Source organism: Equus asinus, chromosome 12 (assembly GCF_041296235.1).
Source record: "Equus asinus isolate D_3611 breed Donkey chromosome 12, EquAss-T2T_v2, whole genome shotgun sequence".
In the NCBI taxonomy this organism is placed as follows: domain Eukaryota; kingdom Metazoa; phylum Chordata; class Mammalia; order Perissodactyla; family Equidae; genus Equus; species Equus asinus.
Window position 1 is genome coordinate 29498157 of NC_091801.1, and position 19862 is coordinate 29518018.

Below are 19862 nucleotides of genomic sequence, written 5' to 3' on the forward strand. Positions count from 1 at the left end.
AGACTCTGCTTCTCACTGGGGAGAGGAATTTGTGTGAGGATGGAAATGAAAAGTGCTTAGCAAAGGTCCCGACATGTAGACAATAAGCGGTAAAGGACTCGCACCCTTTCTTACACCCAACTGTGAGAAGGACCCCAGCACGTGGGAACCCCCGCATGAGCACTTGGGTGGCCTCAGCCCTCGCGTGAACCTCCCAATCATGAACCCGTTTGTCTGAGGATGAAATGACCCAGCTCCAAAGGTCCTCGCCATTGTCCTGCAGCCGTGATGCAGCGTGTCTTCCCTTTCCACTGGCCCTGAGAGGTTTCTGGCTCTGAGATCCCACACAGCCCAATCCCCGCCTCCATCCCAGGACGGCTGCTTGCCCTAAGTGTTGCCTTCAAAAGGCTCAGTCTCTCTCCCTGCCAGGTCCATTGACACCAAGAATGCGGGCCCTATTAATACCTAAGGAAAATGGCCGCTTTTTATCGAACAGTTACTAGTGCTAAGTGCTGTGAGGTCTGTACTCTCACCTCACTGGACAGATGAAGAAAAGGAGCCAGAGGGGTTGGGAGACTTACCCAGAGGCATGCAGAAATCGAGTGGCAGAGCTGCAATTTAAGCAACTTGATGTTGCCTTGCTTCACCTGGTCCTGTGCCCAGAGTCCTGCCTCCGCTCGCTGCCGCACGCTTTGTTGTTAGGGTGTGCGTTGCCGTATCATGAACGTCCTTTCAGAGTTGAGCACCGACATCAACATTTGGAGGTGCTACCTCCTCTGTGTTCAGGGACCTTGGCTGTCCTATTCACTTACAACCCTCCCCCAGCACCAAGGCTGTTCCAAGCTGCCCATCAGTCTTCCTGCCGTCTCTGTCCCCTCCCTCAGGGAGGCGTTTCAGCGCCCCTGCCTGGAGTCCCCACCTCCCCATGCCTGTGTCCCTCCAGCTCCAGGCCTGAGAAAAATGCAACAGCCGGCGGAGATGATACTGTCCTCACTCCCCATCCTGACACTGTGGGCCTTAAGCTGGAAAAAGAGGGGCTGTCACGGAAGCTGAGACATGAGACCTGTGGGGGCACTCAGCTGGGCTCCTTCATCCTGGACAGCGACAGCCTCTACGTCGATGGTGAGCATCTATTTGGTAACCCCATACTGAAGCTAAGGATGGGCCCCAGGAGGATGTGCACTCTCCAGTGTTCCTCAGGAGCCATCCTGTGTGTCTAGTCTTCCAGCTGAGCAACCTCCCTCAAGGCTCAGGGACCCCCAGGGCCCTGCACTTTGTGAATCCTTCTCTTCCCTTTGCAGCTCTGCACTCTGGGGCTGTGATTCGTCCCCTTGCCTGAGGCACAGAAGCCTTTCTCCAGTCAGATGAAAGAGAGTATCCCTCTGAAGCCAATGGGCATTCAAGAGTCTGGCTATTCCTCTCTCTCCCTGCCAGCACCTCTAAATACCTCTGGAACCTGAAGAGCACAATTGGCAAACCCATGTTCGAGCAAGGTTAGTGCATTGATCTCACACATAAATTGCAAACTCATGAAAACAGGGACGGGATCTTTGATTTGTCAGCCTTTTAGGAATAAGAGATAGTTGCTCCTAAATCATAATGTGGAACCGTGTAGACTGGAAGTGTCAGTTGTGGGTGGGGCTGGTGGTCCTCGGGCTGTATCTTGGACATTCGTGCCCCTCTTGCATGCCAATTCTGTCTCCTTTTCTCACAGCAGGTTACACATCGGACCTCAGCCCTCACTCCCCGCGGTGAGTCCTCAGGGCTCTGATGACCGTGTGCTGCAGGCCCCTTAGGGAGAGCAACTGATCTCCTCATCCCAGGGCACCCACGGGAGAAGAAGCCAGAGGACCCGCAATCAGTGGCTCAGGCTGGATAGGAAAGATGCACGCGGTGGCCTCCATGCCCCCCTCGGAGTCCCCGGTCTCACTCCAGACCATTTCTCCTCAGCTGCTGTGACCTCCATGCTCCTCCCACAGAACCCACTGGTGCCACCGACCTCCCCAGCGCCACAGGTAGGTGACTTCTCTCTCCAGCTCCCTCTAGGAAGTCAAGCTATTTGGCCTCAAAGTTAGGACCTGGCAGTCGCAGAGAGGAGCCGCCGTGAGGGACCCTGGAGCTGCCATGGACAGCCTATGCTCTCCTCCAGAGCAGGGCATGGCACCTCCTCATCGGTCCAGTGTGTTGACCTGGAACAATTTACTTTCCCTCTCTGTGCCTCAGTTTCCTCACCTGCCAAGCACGAAGAATAACACTGCCTAAGGTTGTCGTGGAGGGTCAGTGAACATGGACGTAAGAACACCTGGCGCAGGAACCACGGGGGATTTAGTGGACAAATATTGAGTGGGCGCGTGCTCTGTGCTGGGCAGAGGGCAGACGACGTTAGTGAGGTGTGTCCGTCCCTCACCAAGGTCACTGTGTCTCGAGAGAGACTGGAAATGAACATGCAATTACAATCGCAAAGAATTGTCACCGAGAACCGTGTTGTTTGCCACTTACTACATGCCAGGCTGTGTCCTGTTGTGTCTTTCACTGTTAACTTTTCCCTTTGAATAAATATGAAAGCACATGAAGTTGCAACAAAAATAGGACAGAGTGCCTTGGACCCTTCCACCAGCTTCTGCCGGGGGTTAACATCTTGCGGGACTCTAGTACAGTGGCACGACCAGGACATGAATTGACAGTGTTAAACCCACAGACCGCAGACTTCTGAGGTCGCTAGTTTGACATGAGCTCCCTGGGGTGCGTGTGTGTGTTTGCGCGCGCGCGTGGTTCTATGCCATTTTATGACACAGGCAGATTTCTGCCACCACCACTGCAATCCACACACAGAACTGTCCCATCCCCACAAGCCCTCCCTCGTGCTGCTCTTTCATAGTCACATCTGCCCGGCCAGCCCCTGGCCTTCACTCATCTGTTCTCCATCTTTATAATGCTGTTGTTTTGAGGAGGTCGTATCAACAGAATCAGAAAACGTGTGACCTGTGGGGCGCGGCTCTCAGCATAATGCCTCTGCCATGTGCTACCTCCTCTGAGAAAGTCTTGTGACCTTCATAATTTCCCTACAAGGATGATTCTCCCCATTTTATGGTTGAAGAAATGGAGGTTCAGTCTTGTTGAGTGACACGCCCAGGGTCACACGGCTGGGGAAGGAAAACAGGGGATCTGACCCCAAACATGACTCACGGATGAGGCCACAACCACGGTACCCGAGCTCTGCACTGCGGCGTCTTTCTGGGAGTAGCGGGTGGGGTTGGGGAGGGGTAGAGACGTTGAGAAGTGACTTCCTTGAAGGACTGACATTTGCTTCCCGTTAAGAAAAAGGTCTCTTCCACGTTGGATGGGACTGAACGCAGTTGTTTCCTTTCTTATCCCCCAATCGGTGAAATTGTTCCAATCCTGGTACTTTGAACTTGTAAACTAGCATCAATCAGGACCGCTCCAGAGCCTCACCAGGGTCCAAGATCTCAGACCCTGGACACCTACCTGGCCCACACGCTGACTTGAGGGCCCCAGAACCTGCATCTTGACCCCCCGCTCCATTTTTAAGTGCCTTTTGATTGTGACAAAGTATGCATAACCTAGACTTGGCCATTTGAACCATTTTTCCGCGGACAATTCAGTGGCATCAAATGCACTCACAATACTGTGCAACCATCACCGTGTTCATTTCCAAGACTTTTCATCATCTCAAACAGAAACTCTGTCCCCATTAAACACTGCCTCCCCATGACCCTCAGCTCCAGCCCCTGTGAACTTCTATTCTTCCTTCCATCTCGATGAATTTGCCTGTGCTCGGCACGTCATGTAAGGGGAACCGTATCACAGGTGTCTTTCTGGGTTGCGTTTATTTCACTGAGCGTAAGGTTGGCAAGGTTCATCCATGTTGTACCATGTGTCAGAAGTTCATTTCTTTTTAGGGCTGAATCTTCTTCCTGGGAACTACTGCACAGAAACACCCAAATTCCTTCTACCAATATCCCCTGGCCCTGAAAATTAACACAGAGAACCTTTCAACACATTTCTTCTCCAGACTGGGAGGGCTCTGAGGAAAGGCCATTGTTACTGGAATAAGCAAGGGCAGGCTGGGAGTGGGGTCTCAGGGAAAGACGTCCTCAGGAGGTACCAGGGAATCCCCAAATGGATGGGAGGGTCTCAGCAGTAACTGAATTCAGGATCTGGTGGAGTTTCAGACTGGGTGCTAGTTCTCTGGCCGTGGGGTGAGGGGCTGGTGCTGCATGACAGGGAGAGAGGACGGCTCACCGTGTTCCTGGGACACCAGCCCCACGGGAGAGAGGGAAGGCTAGTGTGCCTTCCCGATGGACTGGTGGTGGGAAAAACTCAGCCTGGAGGAGACAGCCGTGTGCCGGGGGCAACCAGAAGGAATTATGTCTCCTTCAGCCAAAGCAGACAGCCCCTCGTCCTGGGCTCGCTTTATCCAAATGGGAGCAAGGAGGAGGAAACAGTTGAAGACGCTTCCAGGTGTGAGATGTGTGGTGGCAGAGACTGTGCCTGGGAGACTCTGAAAGGCCTCACTGAAGTGACCTAGGCTGTGACCAGAAGGACAAGACTGAGCCACGCCTGCGTAGGTCCAGGAACAGGGAGTCAGGGGGAAAGGCGCTGTTGGTGCAGAGACTCTGGGGCAGAAGTGAGCGTGAGCAGAGGAGGTCAGAAAGCTGCCCAGGCGGCTGGAGGGAGCCTGAGAAGCAACAGGAGCTGCGGCAGGGGCGGCGGTTAACAGGGCCAGATCAGGGAACCCGGTAGTCTGCGTTCATTTGGGTTTCTCTCTCACAACATTGCTCCCAAAAGTTGCACCTCTGAAGTACGAATATTGAACTTCTCCCGGTTTCCGTGGTCTAGGCATTGGGCACGGCTTAGCTGGGAGCCTGTCTCCAGGTCTCCGTGAAGCAGGACCTTCAGTCTCAACTGAGGCTAGACTAGGGGAGGATTTGCTCCCAAGTCACTCACACGGGTGGTGTCAGGAGTCATTGGGACTGAGAGTCTGAGTTTCCACGTGACTGTTGGCTGGGCACTCCCTCAGATCTCTCCTCCCTTGGCCTCTACATAGGGCAACTGAAATCATCGCCACTTGCTATCTCATTTCCAGAAATGTGACAGAGAGAGCGCTCAAGAGATGGAAACAGAGGGGGAGATAAAGGGAGGGAACTCAGGAAAGCAAGCAAGAGGGAAGTGACAGAGTTTTTGTAATTAAAACTGGGATGTGACATTCCATCAGCTGGGCTGTATTCTATCGCTCAGAAACCAGTTACTCAGGATGTAGTGGTTCCACAAGGATGTGCACAGCAGGAGGGAGGGAGCGCTGGGAGCCTTGGTGGAGGCTGCCCACCACATAGGCCGACAATGAGGCGCTTGGGTCTGGTTCTAAGGCCAACAGGAGACTGGGAAAGGTTGAATGCTAGTGAATGACAATATCTGAATTTCCTCGAACTTCCAACCCTTGAAGGTGCAGACCTGACAATGAGCCCCCAAGGGGCAGTGACTTTTCCCAAATCACACGGCTGGAATCCAGGCCTGTTTGGAGAGGTATTCCCGACTGCATCCACCCCTTCTTGTAATTCTTCCACCTCTAATTTCGGGGTCCAGACCCAGGCGGCACCACCTCCCAGATATGGGAGGCGCTATCACATGTCCACCCGAAGACGTCCCTAGGAATGTGTTTCTAGCGCCATCCCATCGTGCAGGTTGGGAGACTGGGGAGGCCCTGAGAGGCACAGTGGCTTTTCCAGGACACAGAACTGCTAGGAAAAAGGAGATCCGAACTGGGCGCTCTCTCTTCAAAGCTGGGGCGCTGGTTCCGATCCCAAGGAGCTGTGGGGAGGGCTGTGATGGAACTTTCTGTACAGCTCGGGAGATGACACGGGCAAGGAGGGTGAGCGGTCAACAGCCCCGAGGGGGCTTTGGGTGGGTCTGATGGAGGGAAGGGCCCCCCCATCCTGGAACCTTGGAGACATGACCTCACTTCCTTGGCGACCGACCCCAACAGAACTTAGAACTCTGGTCACCAGGCAGCCATTTTGTACACATAGCCCATTTGACCAGAGACACTCGACACAGGAGGATGTGTTCATGTATCCCCTCTTTGCGAGGCTCTGGCGCACAGAAAGCCAAGAATGACAGTCTTTTCCATCGCTGTCGACATTGGCTGAGACCGCACCTCCAAGACCTCGGGCCGTTCGGAAGAAGGAACCCTCAGGTAACAGAAGGCAGCCCAGGGCGGGCCACTCCGGGTCAGGCCACAAGTGTGATCCCACCCTCCCATGCGGGCAGCCCCACACCCCTTGACCCTTATTGTGTGTGTGTGTTGGCGGGCATGGAGTGACGGAAGGCAGGGATGAGCGTGGAGCTACCCTGGACGGGAGCAGACGGTTAGGGCTTGGAAGCCTGGCGGTATGTCGTGTTCATATCCCCAGGTGGTGGCTGGCAGGATGGAAGGTGAGTGCTGGGGGCCAAGCTGCCCTACGCGTAGGTGAATCCCAAGCCCATGAGGTGTCATCTCATTCGCTGCCTGTCTGGAGGTCTATGCGGATGCCCCTCTGTCTGTGCTCGGTGTGCGGGAGAGTTTTCCCCCTGTGGGCAAGTGCACGCAGGCCCCTGCTACCTGCCGCCGTGGCCACCGGACGCTGTCTTTGCAGAGCTCCACCCAGGAGATGGTCCAGGAGCTGGCGCATGGGTCCTACGGCTCCATCTCCCTGGACAGGGAGCAAGTGCAGCAGACCACCGACCTTGCCCGGGGCTGGACTGAGGGGAGAGTGAGTGACACCCGGGGCCCTGAGATCACCGGGGTGTGTCCACAATCCAGATTCAAATCCGGAGCGCTCCCCTGGACCCGCCCAGGGCTTTCCCACTGGAGTGTCCCAAGGGCCCAGTCCCAAAGGCATCTGGACTTCCACGCCTCCTCACCCAGCTACCTAGGAGGGTGGGAAGTCGCTCTTTCCTAACCCTAGGCGGAGTAGACAAAACACTGATGTTTGCGCTTCACACTCGGCCAGGGGCATCTTTGAAATTTGCCATTTTCTGAATCTGAGACCTCTGTAACGAGGGTCTCAAACCTCCCTTTCGTGTCAAAGAAAGAAAAACCAGCGTCCTTTCTTGTAGTCAGCCAGATCCTCACAGCGTCTGTCTGCCTGTGCACTGTCTCCCGACTGGGGAGGGCTGAGGTTCCCCCCAGACATTTCCCGTCATGTCAGGAGCACATGAAGCCTCAGGTGGGGGAGCGGGGGAGTCCTGCAGCCCTGGCTTAGGGCGGTTCTCAGTTCCGACCCACAGGACCCTGAGCAGCCACTTGGCAGCCCGAAGCTTCCATCCTCTCATCTCTAGAATGGGGATGTTTGTGTTGGATTCGCTGGTCAGTGCTCTTACTGCACGCTTTGGTGCGGGGCGGTCTGTCCTTGCCAAGCCAGCCAAGTGTCCTGAGGAACTCATCGTATAATCCTTCCCCCGCCCAAACTCAAATTGGACTTTTCAAGCCTGGAAACCGGTTGGCTGTGGGCAATCCTGTCCCTCCTCTGCACACATCCCTGAGGGGCTCACAGTTCCTGGGGGACCTCCAGACCTTGACTTCCTGGAGGTTCACGCTGGTGCTGGTGCCTCTGTGTCCTTCCTCATCTCACCCAGCGCGGAGAGTCACTCGGGCAGCGGAATGAGGCCTGCAGGATGCGGGCCCTCCAGGCAGGCCTGCTGGAGAGGCTGCCGCAGTCCATGGGAGCAGCCTTGGCGCCTCGAAACATGGCCAACGTCACCACCATCATGTTCGACTGCGCGGCTGTCCTCACCTCCCACGGGGTCCTGGACCACCTACTTGCTACGTGAGTGCCCAGCCCCTCCTCAGCACAGTGGTGACTCTGCCCCCTGCCAGCTGTGTGTCTTGGAAACGGCCCTCCATCTCTCTGAGCTTCGATTGCTCCTCTGCAAAGTGGAGTGGGAGAGGATAAACTTCATCGGGTTCTGGTGGGCACGAATGGGATGAGCCACGGCAGGTGCTTCCCTGGGGCCTGGCTCTACAGAAGGGGCTGAGAGACGTGCCGTGGTTGTTCCTGGTTATTCTTTCCCTCTCCCCGATGAAGAGCAGTCTGCTCCCCCATCGCTGGGATGGGGCCTTTCTGAGTTTGCAAAGGCACACGGAAAGCACTCTGGCAGGGAGTGTGGGATTCCATCCAGCTGGTCGTGGGGAGGGTCCTTGGAGTAGCCAAGGAGGGGTCTCCGGGGCCGCGGAGGGGCCCCAGGCCCACTCAGCTACCGGGGATGCTTCTGGTTGGAGTTCATTCGAGAACACCGTATATTAAGCACCTGTGACATGCAGGAGCTTTAGAGACACTTGGCACAACGCAGTGAATGAAGCAGACACAGCCCCTGGACCCCCCCCCCCCCCCCCAGCAGCCTGAGACTCAGATAGTCACACACCATATCATCCACAGATCCTATCCCCCGCCTGTCCCAGGGGATGCCCTCCTATGCTCCTTTACGACTGGAGGCCTCTTCCCACGTTCTCATGCATGATGGACCCCAGCGCCAACTAAAGACCTGAGTGTTCTTTGAGTGCCAGACGAGGGCCTCCTGTCTCCACAGAACAGGGCTGGGGGAGAACAAGAGGACAGAGGACTGTGGCTGGGGCGGGCCCGGCACAAGTCTGATCTCACTCATCTTTTGATTCCTCTGGGAGGGCTGAGGTCTGATGGCTTCTACTCCAAGGGGACAGGAGTGAAAGAGAGCTGTGGGTGGGGTCCCAGAGCCCCTGGGAACCAGAGGGGAGGCTGGCTTGAGCTGTTCCCTAGCGACCCATCCCCACCACAGTCCCGCCTCCCTCCGCTTCCCCTTCTCCATATCCACCCCTTCTGACCACCACCAGCAGGCCCAGAAGAGGAGGGGTGTCAGCGAGCCGCTCACACATCGGCCTCAGTCCTCAGTCCACCTGCACAAGGGCGTGGAGGGCTGGGCTGGACTGTGTCCAGGCTCTTTTCGAGAAGAGTGGCAGTGGGAAGAAGAGACTCACACAAACCCCGTGTTCCACCTGCTGGATGAGCAGGCCTGCCACTGCCAGGATGGCCACACAGGAGTCAGCGCCGGGGTGGGATTCCCCCCTGGTGGAAAGGGGCAGGCCCAGGGCCCAGACCCAAAGCAGGGTGCCTTGGGAGGACAGTGTGGAAGTGACGGCCAGGCCTCTGGCTCTGTGGCCCAACTGCTTCCGCCCAGTACCACGTCTTCTATGGTGGGAACCTGGCTGGACCCAATGCAGGATTTCTGGGAGCCCACGCCCTTTCCCTCTTTCAGGATGCGGCTGGCCTCTCCGCGTGTCATCTGGCCTGGGTCGCACCTGGGAGGCCCTGCCTACCTTCCCCAGGTCCAGCTGCAACATCTGGGGCCCAGGAGGGCAGAGCTGGAAGGTGAGGGGACTGCAGTCTGGGAAGACTGTCTGCGGTGGGGTCCATGGGCTGGGGTTCCCTTCAAGACAGCGGAGTCTCTCCTGTCTTGTAAAGTCGGGTACGTAGGTGAAACTTTCTCTTTCTCCTGCTGCAGCGCCAGTTCCAGAGCTCCTGCCGGCTCTAGAGCCAGAGCAAGGGCCAGCTCCGGGGCCAGAGGCAGCTCCAGCTGTAGTTCCACCGTCCGCGCCGGAGCTGGAGGCAGCCTCACCACCGGCAGCCTCACCTCCAGCAGCCTCACCTCCATCGGCCTCTCCAGGGCCGGAGCGAGGGCCATCAGCTTCAGCCCCAGTGCCAGCTTCTGAGCTGGAGCAAGATGCGCCATTGACTTTTGGACGAACTCTGCCTCCAGCTGCCGAAGTCACCGCAGAAGTGAGCGCCGAGCTGAGAGAGGAGAGGCCTAAGCTGCTGGACTTCCCTCCGAAGCTGGTGGCCGAGCAGCTGACGCGGATGGATGCGGTGAGCAGCGGGGCTCTTGGGCTAGGCGGGGCCCGCCTTGGTGGGCCATCAGCTGCCCCAGACCTCCTGTTCCCTCAGCCGCAATCCAACGATGTGGGTGCAAGTCACAGCTCCCCCACTTACCCACCGGGTGACCTGGGCCACCTTCTGGCCCCCAAGTCTTGCTGTCCCCACATGGACAGTAGAGAGCACACTAAGGGCACCTGCTGGGCAGAGTGGCTGTGCAGATGGAGGAGGTCGAACAGAGAGGAAGCGGGGCAGAGAATAGCCCTCTGGTGGGGGAGGGAAGCTCACTGGAGTGCTGCCAAGTCCTGGGTCACTCACCCATCGGCCCAGGAGGCCTCAACAGCCTCCGTACTTATTAGACACCTAGTGCGTCCTTACCTACATGGAAGACAGGCAAACAAAGCCCACGGTTGTTGCTGCCTCGGGGGAATGTGCATCTGAAAGGGGAGTGGGACCAGGGGGTGATGGGAACGGGTGGAAGATGCCCCTTGAGATGGGCAGGTGTGAGCCGTGTTCTGGTGCTTGGGGGAAGCAAGACTGGGCTGCGAGCTAATGGGACTTCTCTTCCCCGCGCCTATTGGGTCCTCGGTCATCCTGCGCTGGGCGGCCTCAGCGGACACAGACAAAACCCAGAGACTCCCAGAAGCTTCAGGCCACCTCCTCAGGTTCCTGAGCTGCAGCTGACCAGTGCCTCCTGCCTGGGGCTGCGGGGGCCTGCAGACTCTGAGCTCGGGTGTGGCAGGGTCAGGTGACAGTCCCCATCCTCCCCAGGAGCTGTTCAAGAAGGTGGAGCCCCGCCACTGCCTGGGTTTTGTGTGGTGCCAGCGGCCCAATGGGAGCAAGGAGTACCTGGCTCCCACCGTTGGGGCCACTATCAACCAGTTTCTTCACGTGTCCCGCTGCGTCATCACGACGTGCCTTGGGGACCTCAGCATGACGGCCCAGGACAGGGCCAGAGTCGTCGAGCTGTGGATTCAGGTGGCCAAGGTCAGTAGTGGCAGGGCCCAGGGAGCCCCTCCCTGGAGTCAGGGGGACTGCCCCTTCTCCTCTCGCAGCTTTCAGCCTTGAAGTCGGTGGTCTGGGCCTCGGCAAAGTCCTAGGCCCCTTGCTGCCAAGGGCCTGCTGACCTTGAGTGCTGGTCCCAGTGGTGGGAAGCTCCCTTCCCGCCCTGGGTTGAGCTAAAATCTTCCTGCCCGCGAGCGTTACTCATCAGCTCCCAGGTGTGCCCTCCCTGGCTTCCCTGGGCATCTGCCTCATCCAGGACAGCAGAAGCCCATGAGGGGACACAAGCCAGAGGAGGCAGGGCTCCAGCCCGCCGTCGCAGCTCATTCCCTTCCCTTCCTCAGGAGTGCCGAGTCCTTGGCAATTATGCGTCCCTGCGTGCCATCGTGTCTGCTCTGCAGAGCCCCTCCATCAGCCGTCTGCAAAAGACATGGGGACGAGTTGCCAGGTGGGTAGGCCGTGCTCCATCCAAGCACCACCAGGGCGGACCAGACATCCCCCGTACGACTGCCATGGACCCCTCATTCAGCTAGGACCATCTGGGAGGCAGCGGACCCTAGGGATGGGGACTGGCCTCCTTTCTCGGGTCTCTGAGACTCTCTGAGACCCTAGGCAGTGGTTCTGCTTCAGGAGTCAGGTTCCCCCCTTGGCACATCCTGGATTGAGCCACACTGGAGATTTCCAAGGGTGTACTTCGCAGCAACGGAGCCCTCATCAGCAACCAACACTGTTAGAAACAATGTGCTCAGTCGGAGTGGGAATGGAGGCCCCAGGTGACCGCAGGAGAGCCTCCACCCGAGTCCCACGGTGACCTCAGAGCTCCGAAGAACCCAGGGAAAACCCTCGTCCAGGCCCCAGGCCCTTTGAACCTTCCGGGTTCTCAACAAAAGGCATTTCGCCTTCAACCGCCCCGGGTTTTCTTTCCTTCTTTCCTCTCCCCTCAGGAAGAGCTCTCGAAAGTTGAAGAGGTTCATCAAAGACCAGTGGGTGAGCAGGAGGCAGCTGGTGAAGGTAAGACGGAGGCTGCACATCTGGAAGGAGGGGGAGCGAGAGGGGAGGGGACCCGGCAGGATGAGCTTTGGTTCTCCTGTCACGTGAAGTTGGTCAGGAAAAGATGGACAGGAAGAGGGATGTGCTAGCTCCATGGGCAGGTGGGGGCAGTTTGGGACAGGAGGCCAGGGGCATGGGATAGAATGGTGCGGGCTGGACTGTTCCAGGAGGCTGAGGACCTGGCAGAAGGTGCCGGTGTCTGGCTTCCATGCTGCTCCATCAGCTGCCCTGCATCTTCCTCCTGGCCACTGGCTGGAGCGAGTGGGCGGGCTTCCTTTCTTCCGAAGTCAGCCCAGTCTGTGCTCAGGAAGCCAGGGCCCCACTGCTCCTTCTGTCTTCACTGTGCCTCGCAAGAGGGGCACCCTGCCTGCCTGAGGGATGGGCACTGCCGGATCCCACGGGCCGGGGGCACTCAGGGGCTTCCCAGCCTTGGGACGGACACTGGACCTGGGACAGATCTGTGTCCCCTCTGTGACTCCCCACTCTGGCCCCTAAAGTGGGCGCTGCAGACAGTCCCAGTGGGATGCTCACCCAGGTCCTTGTTGGCGATGACATGTGCCCCGGAGGGCAAGGGCAAGTGCCCAGGGAACTGATGGCTTCTTCAGGGATCCTTCCCGCCCAGACGTCAGAAGTTTCCTCGTAAAACAGAAAGGAAATGCCACCCCGCAGTGCCCTGGTCGCCCCCTCCCCTGCTAGTCAGACGTGGCATTCGGGGTCCCCATCCTGAGCGGATGAAGAAAGAATTCTGTGCAGGGGAACTCCCTGAGGGGATCCTAGGGAGCTGAGGGCTTTAGCAAGGCCTTGGCCTCGGCCTGGGATCAGAGACTCCTGGGGGTTGGGGCTGGCAGAAGCCACTTGACCAGGCCTCCTGAGACACCTCATCTCCCTCCATCCATGGCTCGGCCCAGCTGGGGGCCCGAACACAGCCTGAGAGTCCCGAGGACAGCACTGTGGTCAGCGGCTGGGCAGAGGGTGGTGTGAAGGCAGAGGAGACAGGGCCTGTGGCTGGGAGGGGGAGCAGCCTCTCCTCTGGGGCCCCATGAGCAAGTCCCTGCCCCTGTGTGGGCCTTGGTCTCCTCATCTGGGAGCCAGAGGGAGATGAGCCGTGGTGCAGGCCTCACAGTGGGTGACGAGGATCAAGGGTGGGGAGGAATGTGGGGAGCTTGGACCTGGCTCCAAAGGCAGGCTTGAGCGGAGAGCAGTGATGACGGTCAGATGACGCTTGGGCCTCAGGAGACTGTGGGAGGCAGACAGAGTTCGTCAAACCTTCCAGACGAGGTAACAGGTTCAGGGAGGCCTGGGCAGGCCCAAGGTCACACAGGAGTGAGTGTTGGAGCTGGGATGGCTCTGGAATCAGAGCACCCTGGAGGTGGGAGCCGCAGGGGCACCAGGTGACTGGGGCCACATGTCCAGGGTCCCCGATCTGGGAGGGGTCTGGGAGGACACTTGGAGGGGAGCATCGGCTCACTGGCCCTGTCAACACCCTGGCAGGAGGCGACCTCTATGTTGACCAGCCTGGAGACGGGCCCCATAGGTGCCCAGAAGGTAAGGGTGCCTGTGGAGGAGGGGCCCAGGAGTTGCAGGAGAGGGGACTCCCCTTCCTAGCCGGAGGTCTCTACCAGCAGAGAGGGAGCCTTTCTCCTCCAGCCCTGCTCCTGGTGCCACAGACCTGAAATGCCTGCATTGGAAGTGACCAGGAGGAGGCCTGGAACGGATGGGCGCACAACGGATTTGGGACAGGGAGGGGTGGGGACCCCGTACCCTGGGTTTAGCCAGAGCCGGCTGCTGGGAGGTGCCTGGAGGAGTTTGGGGTTCCTGGAGGAGAGAAGAGGAGGAAACTGGGGGGAGGCCGCCTAGGTGGGCAGCTTGGGCTGGGCAGGAGGCTGGGGTGAGGAGTGGAGGAGAGGTCTTTGACGGCTCCTGAGAGCGGGATCTCATCACCATCTCCACCCCGCTGGCACAGGGGCTCGTCCCCTTCCTTGGCACATTCCTCAATTACCTGCTGCTGCTGGACACCAACATGGAGGATTACCTGGAGGTGAGTGAGCCTGGAGGTGGGGCTGGGGATCAGGATTCGGAGATTTGGGAGGAGAGACTTGCACTGAGGCCTGAGCTCACAACCCTTGGCAGAGTCCTCTCGTGAGGGCCTCACAGCCACCCCGGGAGCTGGGTGTCATGCCCATCTTAGTGATGAGTGAATATAGGATCCAGGTGAGCCGCCAGTCCAGGCTGCCTGACTGCGGAGCTGCTGGAGGGTGTGTCTGAGCTGGACTCAGCCTCTCCCTCAGGCCCCGCCCCTGCAGGGAGTGAAGCCAGGCCCCTCCAAGGCAGGAAGCACACGAGTGGCTGAGCATCCCTTCCTGCCTGAGGCCTCAGTCTGTCTGTCTGTCAGAGAGGGCTGTCTTAGAATGTCCCTGAGCCATAGCCCCGTGGCCTCCTTGCTCTGGAGCTCAGAGTCTTGCCCGGGACCCATTCCTGTTTCTGGTAGCGCCTGCTCCCTGGTCGACCCTGCTGGTAGTGCAACCTGAGAAAGGGTGGAGACGGGGGCTAGCTATGGGCTAAGGGGGCTGTTGCTCATGGACTTTGGCTCTCTGCCTTCCAGGGAAATGAGATCAATTACGAGAAAAGGAGTGAGGTGAGCAGCTGTGGCCTCCCCGTGCGGAGGGTGGGGCTGTGGCAATCAGAGACTCCTCCGGGGAAGACCTTCTCTGGCCCGATGCCTTGGGCCTTGCTTTTCTTGGGAGAGTTCGGCACCCAGAGCTGGGAAAGCCGTCCCATTGGTGCGTGGGGGAAGGGGCTGGCACCAAGGACACCTTCCTGCAGGAGGAGCTATTTCAAGCCAACTGTGAGAACGAGCAAGTCCTGCACGGAATTGGAGGGAAGGAGGGTTCCCATGTGGGCCAAGACCCCAGACCAGCTCCTTGACCCTCTTCTCACCTGTCTGAGTCCCCAGCACGGTCCCCCACCCAGGCCCCGTCTGCATCATGTCCTTTCTCCCAGGAATTCAAAGTCACCCAGCAGATCTTCCTGCTCCAGGAGGCAGTCCATCTTTACCACATTGAGGCTGAGGAGCGATTTGGGGCCTGGTTCGAGGCCATGGAGCCCCTCAGCGAGGATGAGAGGTGAGGCGGGGCAGGAGTTGGTGAGGGCAAGGCGGACTCTCTCTGATGGCCAGCTCCAGGGAGCCCGTGCCCGTGGCTTCCGGGTCAGTCCCGGGGCTTGTCGCATGGTCCCCCGTGGGGCCCTGGGACTCCAACTGCTGGCCGTCTCTGGGAGGGTCACCTGAGGTGTGGCTCCCGGTAGCTGAAAAGTCCACTCTGTCCTTTAGCTACAGCCTGTCCTGCCACCTGGAGCCCCCACAGGAGAGGGCCGGCAAGATGCGCCGGTTTTTCCTGCCCAAGAAGAACCGCGCATCTCTCAGCTCAGGGCTCGGTGAGTGTCCAGACAGGCAGGGACTGAAGCCAGGGGCTCCGGAAAGCTTCGGGCTAAGCACGGGCCTAGGGAGATGGACAGCCGGCACGGGGATCCCAGCTCCACTGCTGACCAGGCCTGTGAGGGACAATTCCCTTGACCTTTGTGGGACTCAGCTTCCTCTTCTGTGAAATGGGTGAAGCGAAATGCCAGCTCCCATGTCAGGGACAATGGGGTAGTGTTGACTGAGCACTCAGGACAAGGTTTGGAGCAGAATGCAGTGGGGCTGAGGTGTTGGGCTGGGATACTGGTGTGACCCCCCAATCATCAGTGTCTTCTCTTCAGTCACCAGACCCCTGACGCAGAACCCAGCAACAGTGGCAGATCCCGGTCCTTCCAACAGCTCGAGTGCAGCCTGCTCTTCAGCGGCGGGGACACAGCTGGGAAACACGCGGGGCCCCAGGCCGACTCCTCCCATGCTGATGGGGAGAAGAACATTCTAAGCCTTTTCCTGGGACCCCTGGAGCCCAAGAGGGAGGGGACGACCCCACCCCACAGGCCTGGCATCTCCACCCCAGCGCCTGTTTACCACTTGGAAAGGGGCCGTATTTCTTTCGTGTTAATAGTTAGTGCTAGTTTTGAATCTGATGTTAAAATCCTGTTTCTGTTCCAGCCTGCGAGTCACGGTCTGGTTCTTTCCCCTCCTGTGCTCGTGTCAAGGAGACGCAGACTCTCGCGTTCCTCCTGGAATGAAGAAATCTTGCAGGGTCTCGGCTTATTGTATGTGAGAGAAGGGAGAAGGGCCAGGCCCCTCCCTGGATACTGAAGGACACCTCCGCGCCCCCCCTTACTCAGAGGACGGGTTCATTTCAGTGTGGTTCACGTGGGTCAGGAGCAGAGACAGCACCCAGAACTCCTGGCATTTAGAGGGTGGAGGTACTTTCACAGGCAGAGCAACAACCACTGGAATGCGGGTGTCTTTCAAATGGCACGGGCCAGCACCACGACCTGCCCCAGGACAGTGGCTGCTTTTCCACCCCTTTGGAGGAGAGGCCACGTTTTCGGCTTCTCTTGTGGAGGTTCCTCTTCACCAGATGTTAGGAACTTGTTTTCTAATCAGGCTCTGGACAGCAGCAGCTCTAAGTGCAGAGAACGATGTAAAAGCTCAAAACGTGCATGTGGAGGGTCAAGGCCGGAGAAGGTCATGTGCAGATGGACTAAGGGCAGGCAGGACCCTCCCTCCCCCGGCCCCTCTGGGGGCTCCATGTTCACCCTTCACCTGGATTGGAATCCTCTGGGATCCCGGTCCACGGCTCTGAATTCCTTTCCCTGCAAGTTTGGTATCCAGGGGGACAGATCTGTGATGCCGCTTTGAAGGCTGCATCTGGGCTTCCTTCCCGACGCATCACTGCTCCTTGTCCACCAGGATTCCCTGCCTCCGTGCACTTCCTTCTACAATTCTTGGAAGGGCAGAAATTCCCTCGAATGCCTCGGCCTCTCTGTCCCGTACCTCGTGGCCACTCCTCCCTGGCAGGGTCTGACGGATCACGGGTGGAGTCTGCTTTGCAAACATTAGATACCCTAATCCTGGCCAAAGAATGACCTATACTCTCCCTCGCTGCCCAGGGTGACATCTGGGCCCCTGTGGTTCTGAGGTGTGTGGTCTCAGGCAATGACCTGTTCACACACTCAGGCATGTTGTTTCTGACTCATCCTAACGGGGCAGGAGGAGCTGAGCCTATAAACCATGCAGCCCCTCGGAGGGCTGTGTTCTCTTGCCCAGCCTTATGCTCCGTTTATGGTGTGGGTGTGAATCTTTCCTGTTGGAAGCTTTCAGAGATGAGTCGTGAGAGGAGGGTGGTTGAGGGGTCCAGCAGGGAACGCAAGCAAACGGATGATGGGTAAACACAGCCTGACAAAATTAAAACACTTAAATGGTTCCAGTCTGGTGGTGAGCAGACACTGCTCCGAGCTCACTCCAAGAACCCACCCGGTGACCAGGAGCTAGAGGGTTACCACCTGGCATTTTGAAAGCCCCCCCCCAACCCCACCCCGGGAAAGCCCCTGTAAGACTAGGACCACAGGAAGTGCTTGGCCCTTCTGAGTTCTCCCCTCCTTTCTGATGGCTGCAAGTGTCACCCAGACACACAGCAGCGTGAACCTTGCCAGGGAGGCCTCCTCAGTACGGCCAGCAGCTGAGGAGGAATGCTGGTTCCCAGCAGCCCAGGCCCTTCTTGGTATGGCACAGCCATCCAGGAAGGTGACTTTCTAAATGGAAGCCGGAGCCGGCTGTACCTTCCCGCCACAGAGAAAGAGAAGTGCCAAGTCCCAAGGCTAGTCCAGGCCCAGGAGGAAGACACCGTGTCCAAGGGGTTTCCCTCACAGGGCCGTGAGGCTCCTGAGAGCCGACCCTTTGGTTGCAGCGCTTTGTTTGTCATGAGCCTACCAGACGGCAGAGGACAATAACTCGTTGCCTCTTTGGGCTTCCAATGGCCAAAAATGGACTGATCGCCAACAAAAAGAGGCCCACATGTGCAGCACCTGTATCTCATCAGTCTTTATGTTACTTTGATATAAATTTTAGAGAGAGAGCTATATATATATGTTCACTCACACACAAATATATCATGCACTCTAACTTACTCCAAACAGAATCAAGAAATAATACTCATACTCCTCAAATGCACGGTTTTGCAGCTGGTTCCCTCTCGGTAGCTGGTATTTATAAGCACCTTCTTCCAGAACCCATTTCATCTTCCCTTCGCCCTCCACAAACCCCGCGGCTGGTCATGGTGCTCTGCCTGGTTAGGCGACCATAACCTGCCTTCCTGAAGGGTCTGGGTCATGGCAGTCCTACCTGGATTGGATTCTGCTCATTCCCTGGGGACTTCAAGCCCAGGACGTGCTAGCCCACAAAACGCGGTCAGGAATCTCCTGAAGTCCACACGTGGGCTTCCTCCTCTCCAGGCTGAGGAGCAGAGGGAAGCCCGAGTCCCAGAGGAACACGAGGGCTCCAGACAGTGTCTGCTTTGCATGTCAAGATGGAGAAAACTCAGGGTAAACTCTGAGGGAGAAGCAAGGCAGTCCGTGGTCATCGTTCTCTGCACTGAATCCACCCAGACGGACAAGCAGCCCAAGCACCCAGGCGGGAGGCCGGCTGCGCTGTCCTGCCTGGGCTTGCCCAGTACATGCATGGTCTACATATTTTGCAAATGACCACAGCTGAAGATGCCCAAGGGCTAAGATTCACCCTGAGCTAACATCCATTGCCAACCTTCCTCGTTTTTTTTTTTTTTTTCCCCTTGAGAAAGACTAGCCTTGGGCTAAGATCTGTGCCCATCTTCCTCTATTTAACATTTGGGATGTCTGCCACAGCATGGCCCGATAAGCGGTGTGAATGTCCACAACCGTGACCCGAACGTGCCAATGCCGGGCCTCCAAAGTGGAGTGGGCCAGTTTAAGCCCTGCGCCACCCTAGGTCATTTTTTAACACATCACTCTCAGAAACTGATAAATCTGTCACGTGAAGGTAAGCAATTCTAAAGAGGATTTCCATAATACTGCAAGCTCCATCCCTCCAATAGACGATCAAGTCCTAACAAGCAGCGGTTTATTGTCACGTTGCTGATGCCGGAAAAGGTCTCTGTTGACAGCACGATCCCTCAAAGGCCTTGTCCATTTCTGTGAATCCAATTTCCAGCACATAGAGATCTAAAGATTGAGGCGAATGTGGTATTTCCTCCTTGCAACTCTGAATTAACATGCAATAAAGAGCAGAAAAATGGAGACCTGGAAGCAGACCTCTTATTTGAGAACAGAGATATACCAGCGCTTTTGAAATGATCTTTGGAATCTACCGGAGTATTACACAGAAGGAATGATCCATTCCGACTAGGTAGGTTTTACTGTGTCGCTGTGAGGGCGACAACGGAATCATCCCGCGAATCGGTAACTCTCTGTGACTTTCAAGCGCAGATAAATAATATACTTCGGAAAGGAAAATGCGAGAGCACCGTGAAACGGAAAGCCCTCCTTGCTCTACTCAGCTGAAATCCAGTCTCTCCTCCACAAGAAATCCCTGTCTATGCTTCCTATGTCCCACAGAGGAGTTTAATAAAAGAAAAGGATTGGTATGTCTTGAAGTTGCAAGAGCTCAAGCAAGAAAACGTGGGACCCTTCAAGGAGACGTCAGTGAAGTGCCGGGCTCCATCGCAGGGGCACCAGCGTCTCCTCTCTTTCCTGGTGCTGTCAGCACATCCTTCTTGGGCGCTCACTTTCTCTGCCTCGCTGCTGAGCCTGTCCACAATTGCTCTCTCCCGCCCTCTTCCCTGTCCCCTCCTGTTTGCTCAGATCTTCCACAGTCACCAGCAATTGTTGGCTGTGGAGCTGTGGGATGCCCAGACCAGTTCCCAGAATCATCTCTGCCAAATCTGAGGACGGGCAGAGGTGTGTATGGGACCGGACGGGGCACCCCATGCGAGCACACCCCGCAGGAATTCACCTCTGCTGCAAGGTGCA

General features: G+C 57.4%; 2 protein-coding genes across 3 annotated transcripts in view; both read left to right on the forward strand.

The window, feature by feature from the left end:
• LOC123275873 (uncharacterized) overlaps positions 1–3717 on the forward strand; it is a 39145-nt gene extending 35428 nt beyond the window's left edge. Inside the window, exons 3-5 of the mRNA XM_070481278.1 lie at positions 923–1101; positions 1281–1472; positions 1694–3717. Of these exons, the coding sequence (XP_070337379.1) occupies positions 923–1101; positions 1281–1318 (217 nt within the window). The 3' untranslated portion in view covers positions 1319–1472; positions 1694–3717. The remainder of the gene's footprint in view (positions 1–922; positions 1102–1280; positions 1473–1693) is intronic.
• On the forward strand, positions 3702–16016 carry LOC123275868 (ral guanine nucleotide dissociation stimulator-like). Of its 2 annotated transcripts, none has more exons than XM_044744168.2 (14): positions 3702–6193; positions 6633–6749; positions 7615–7805; positions 9268–9380; positions 9514–9875; positions 10653–10868; positions 11228–11331; positions 11828–11894; positions 13425–13478; positions 13897–13971; positions 14536–14568; positions 14934–15055; positions 15262–15365; positions 15690–16016. In XM_044744168.2, exons 1-14 carry the CDS (start codon positions 6059–6061, stop codon positions 15845–15847), a joined length of 1851 nt encoding a protein of 616 aa, XP_044600103.2. In that variant the 5' UTR covers positions 3702–6058; the 3' UTR covers positions 15848–16016. The 2 variants fall into 2 exon arrangements, with proteins under 2 accessions (XP_044600103.2, XP_070337377.1); XM_070481276.1 differs by having other exon boundaries at positions 4961–6193; positions 14970–15055.
• Positions 16017–19862: the final 3846 nt, after the last annotated feature.

Bases quoted from the DNA above. Each gene is read 5' to 3' on its own strand.
- LOC123275868 (XM_044744168.2), top strand. From the start codon at position 6,059: ATGTGTTCATGTATCCCCTCTTTGCGAGGCTCTGGCGCACAGAAAGCC. The intron at 6,750-7,614 runs GTGAGTGACACC...CATCTCACCCAG, and splicing joins GGGGCTGGACTGAGGGGAGA to CGCGGAGAGTCACTCGGGCA. The intron at 11,332-11,827 runs GTGGGTAGGCCG...CTCTCCCCTCAG, and splicing joins ACATGGGGACGAGTTGCCAG to GAAGAGCTCTCGAAAGTTGA.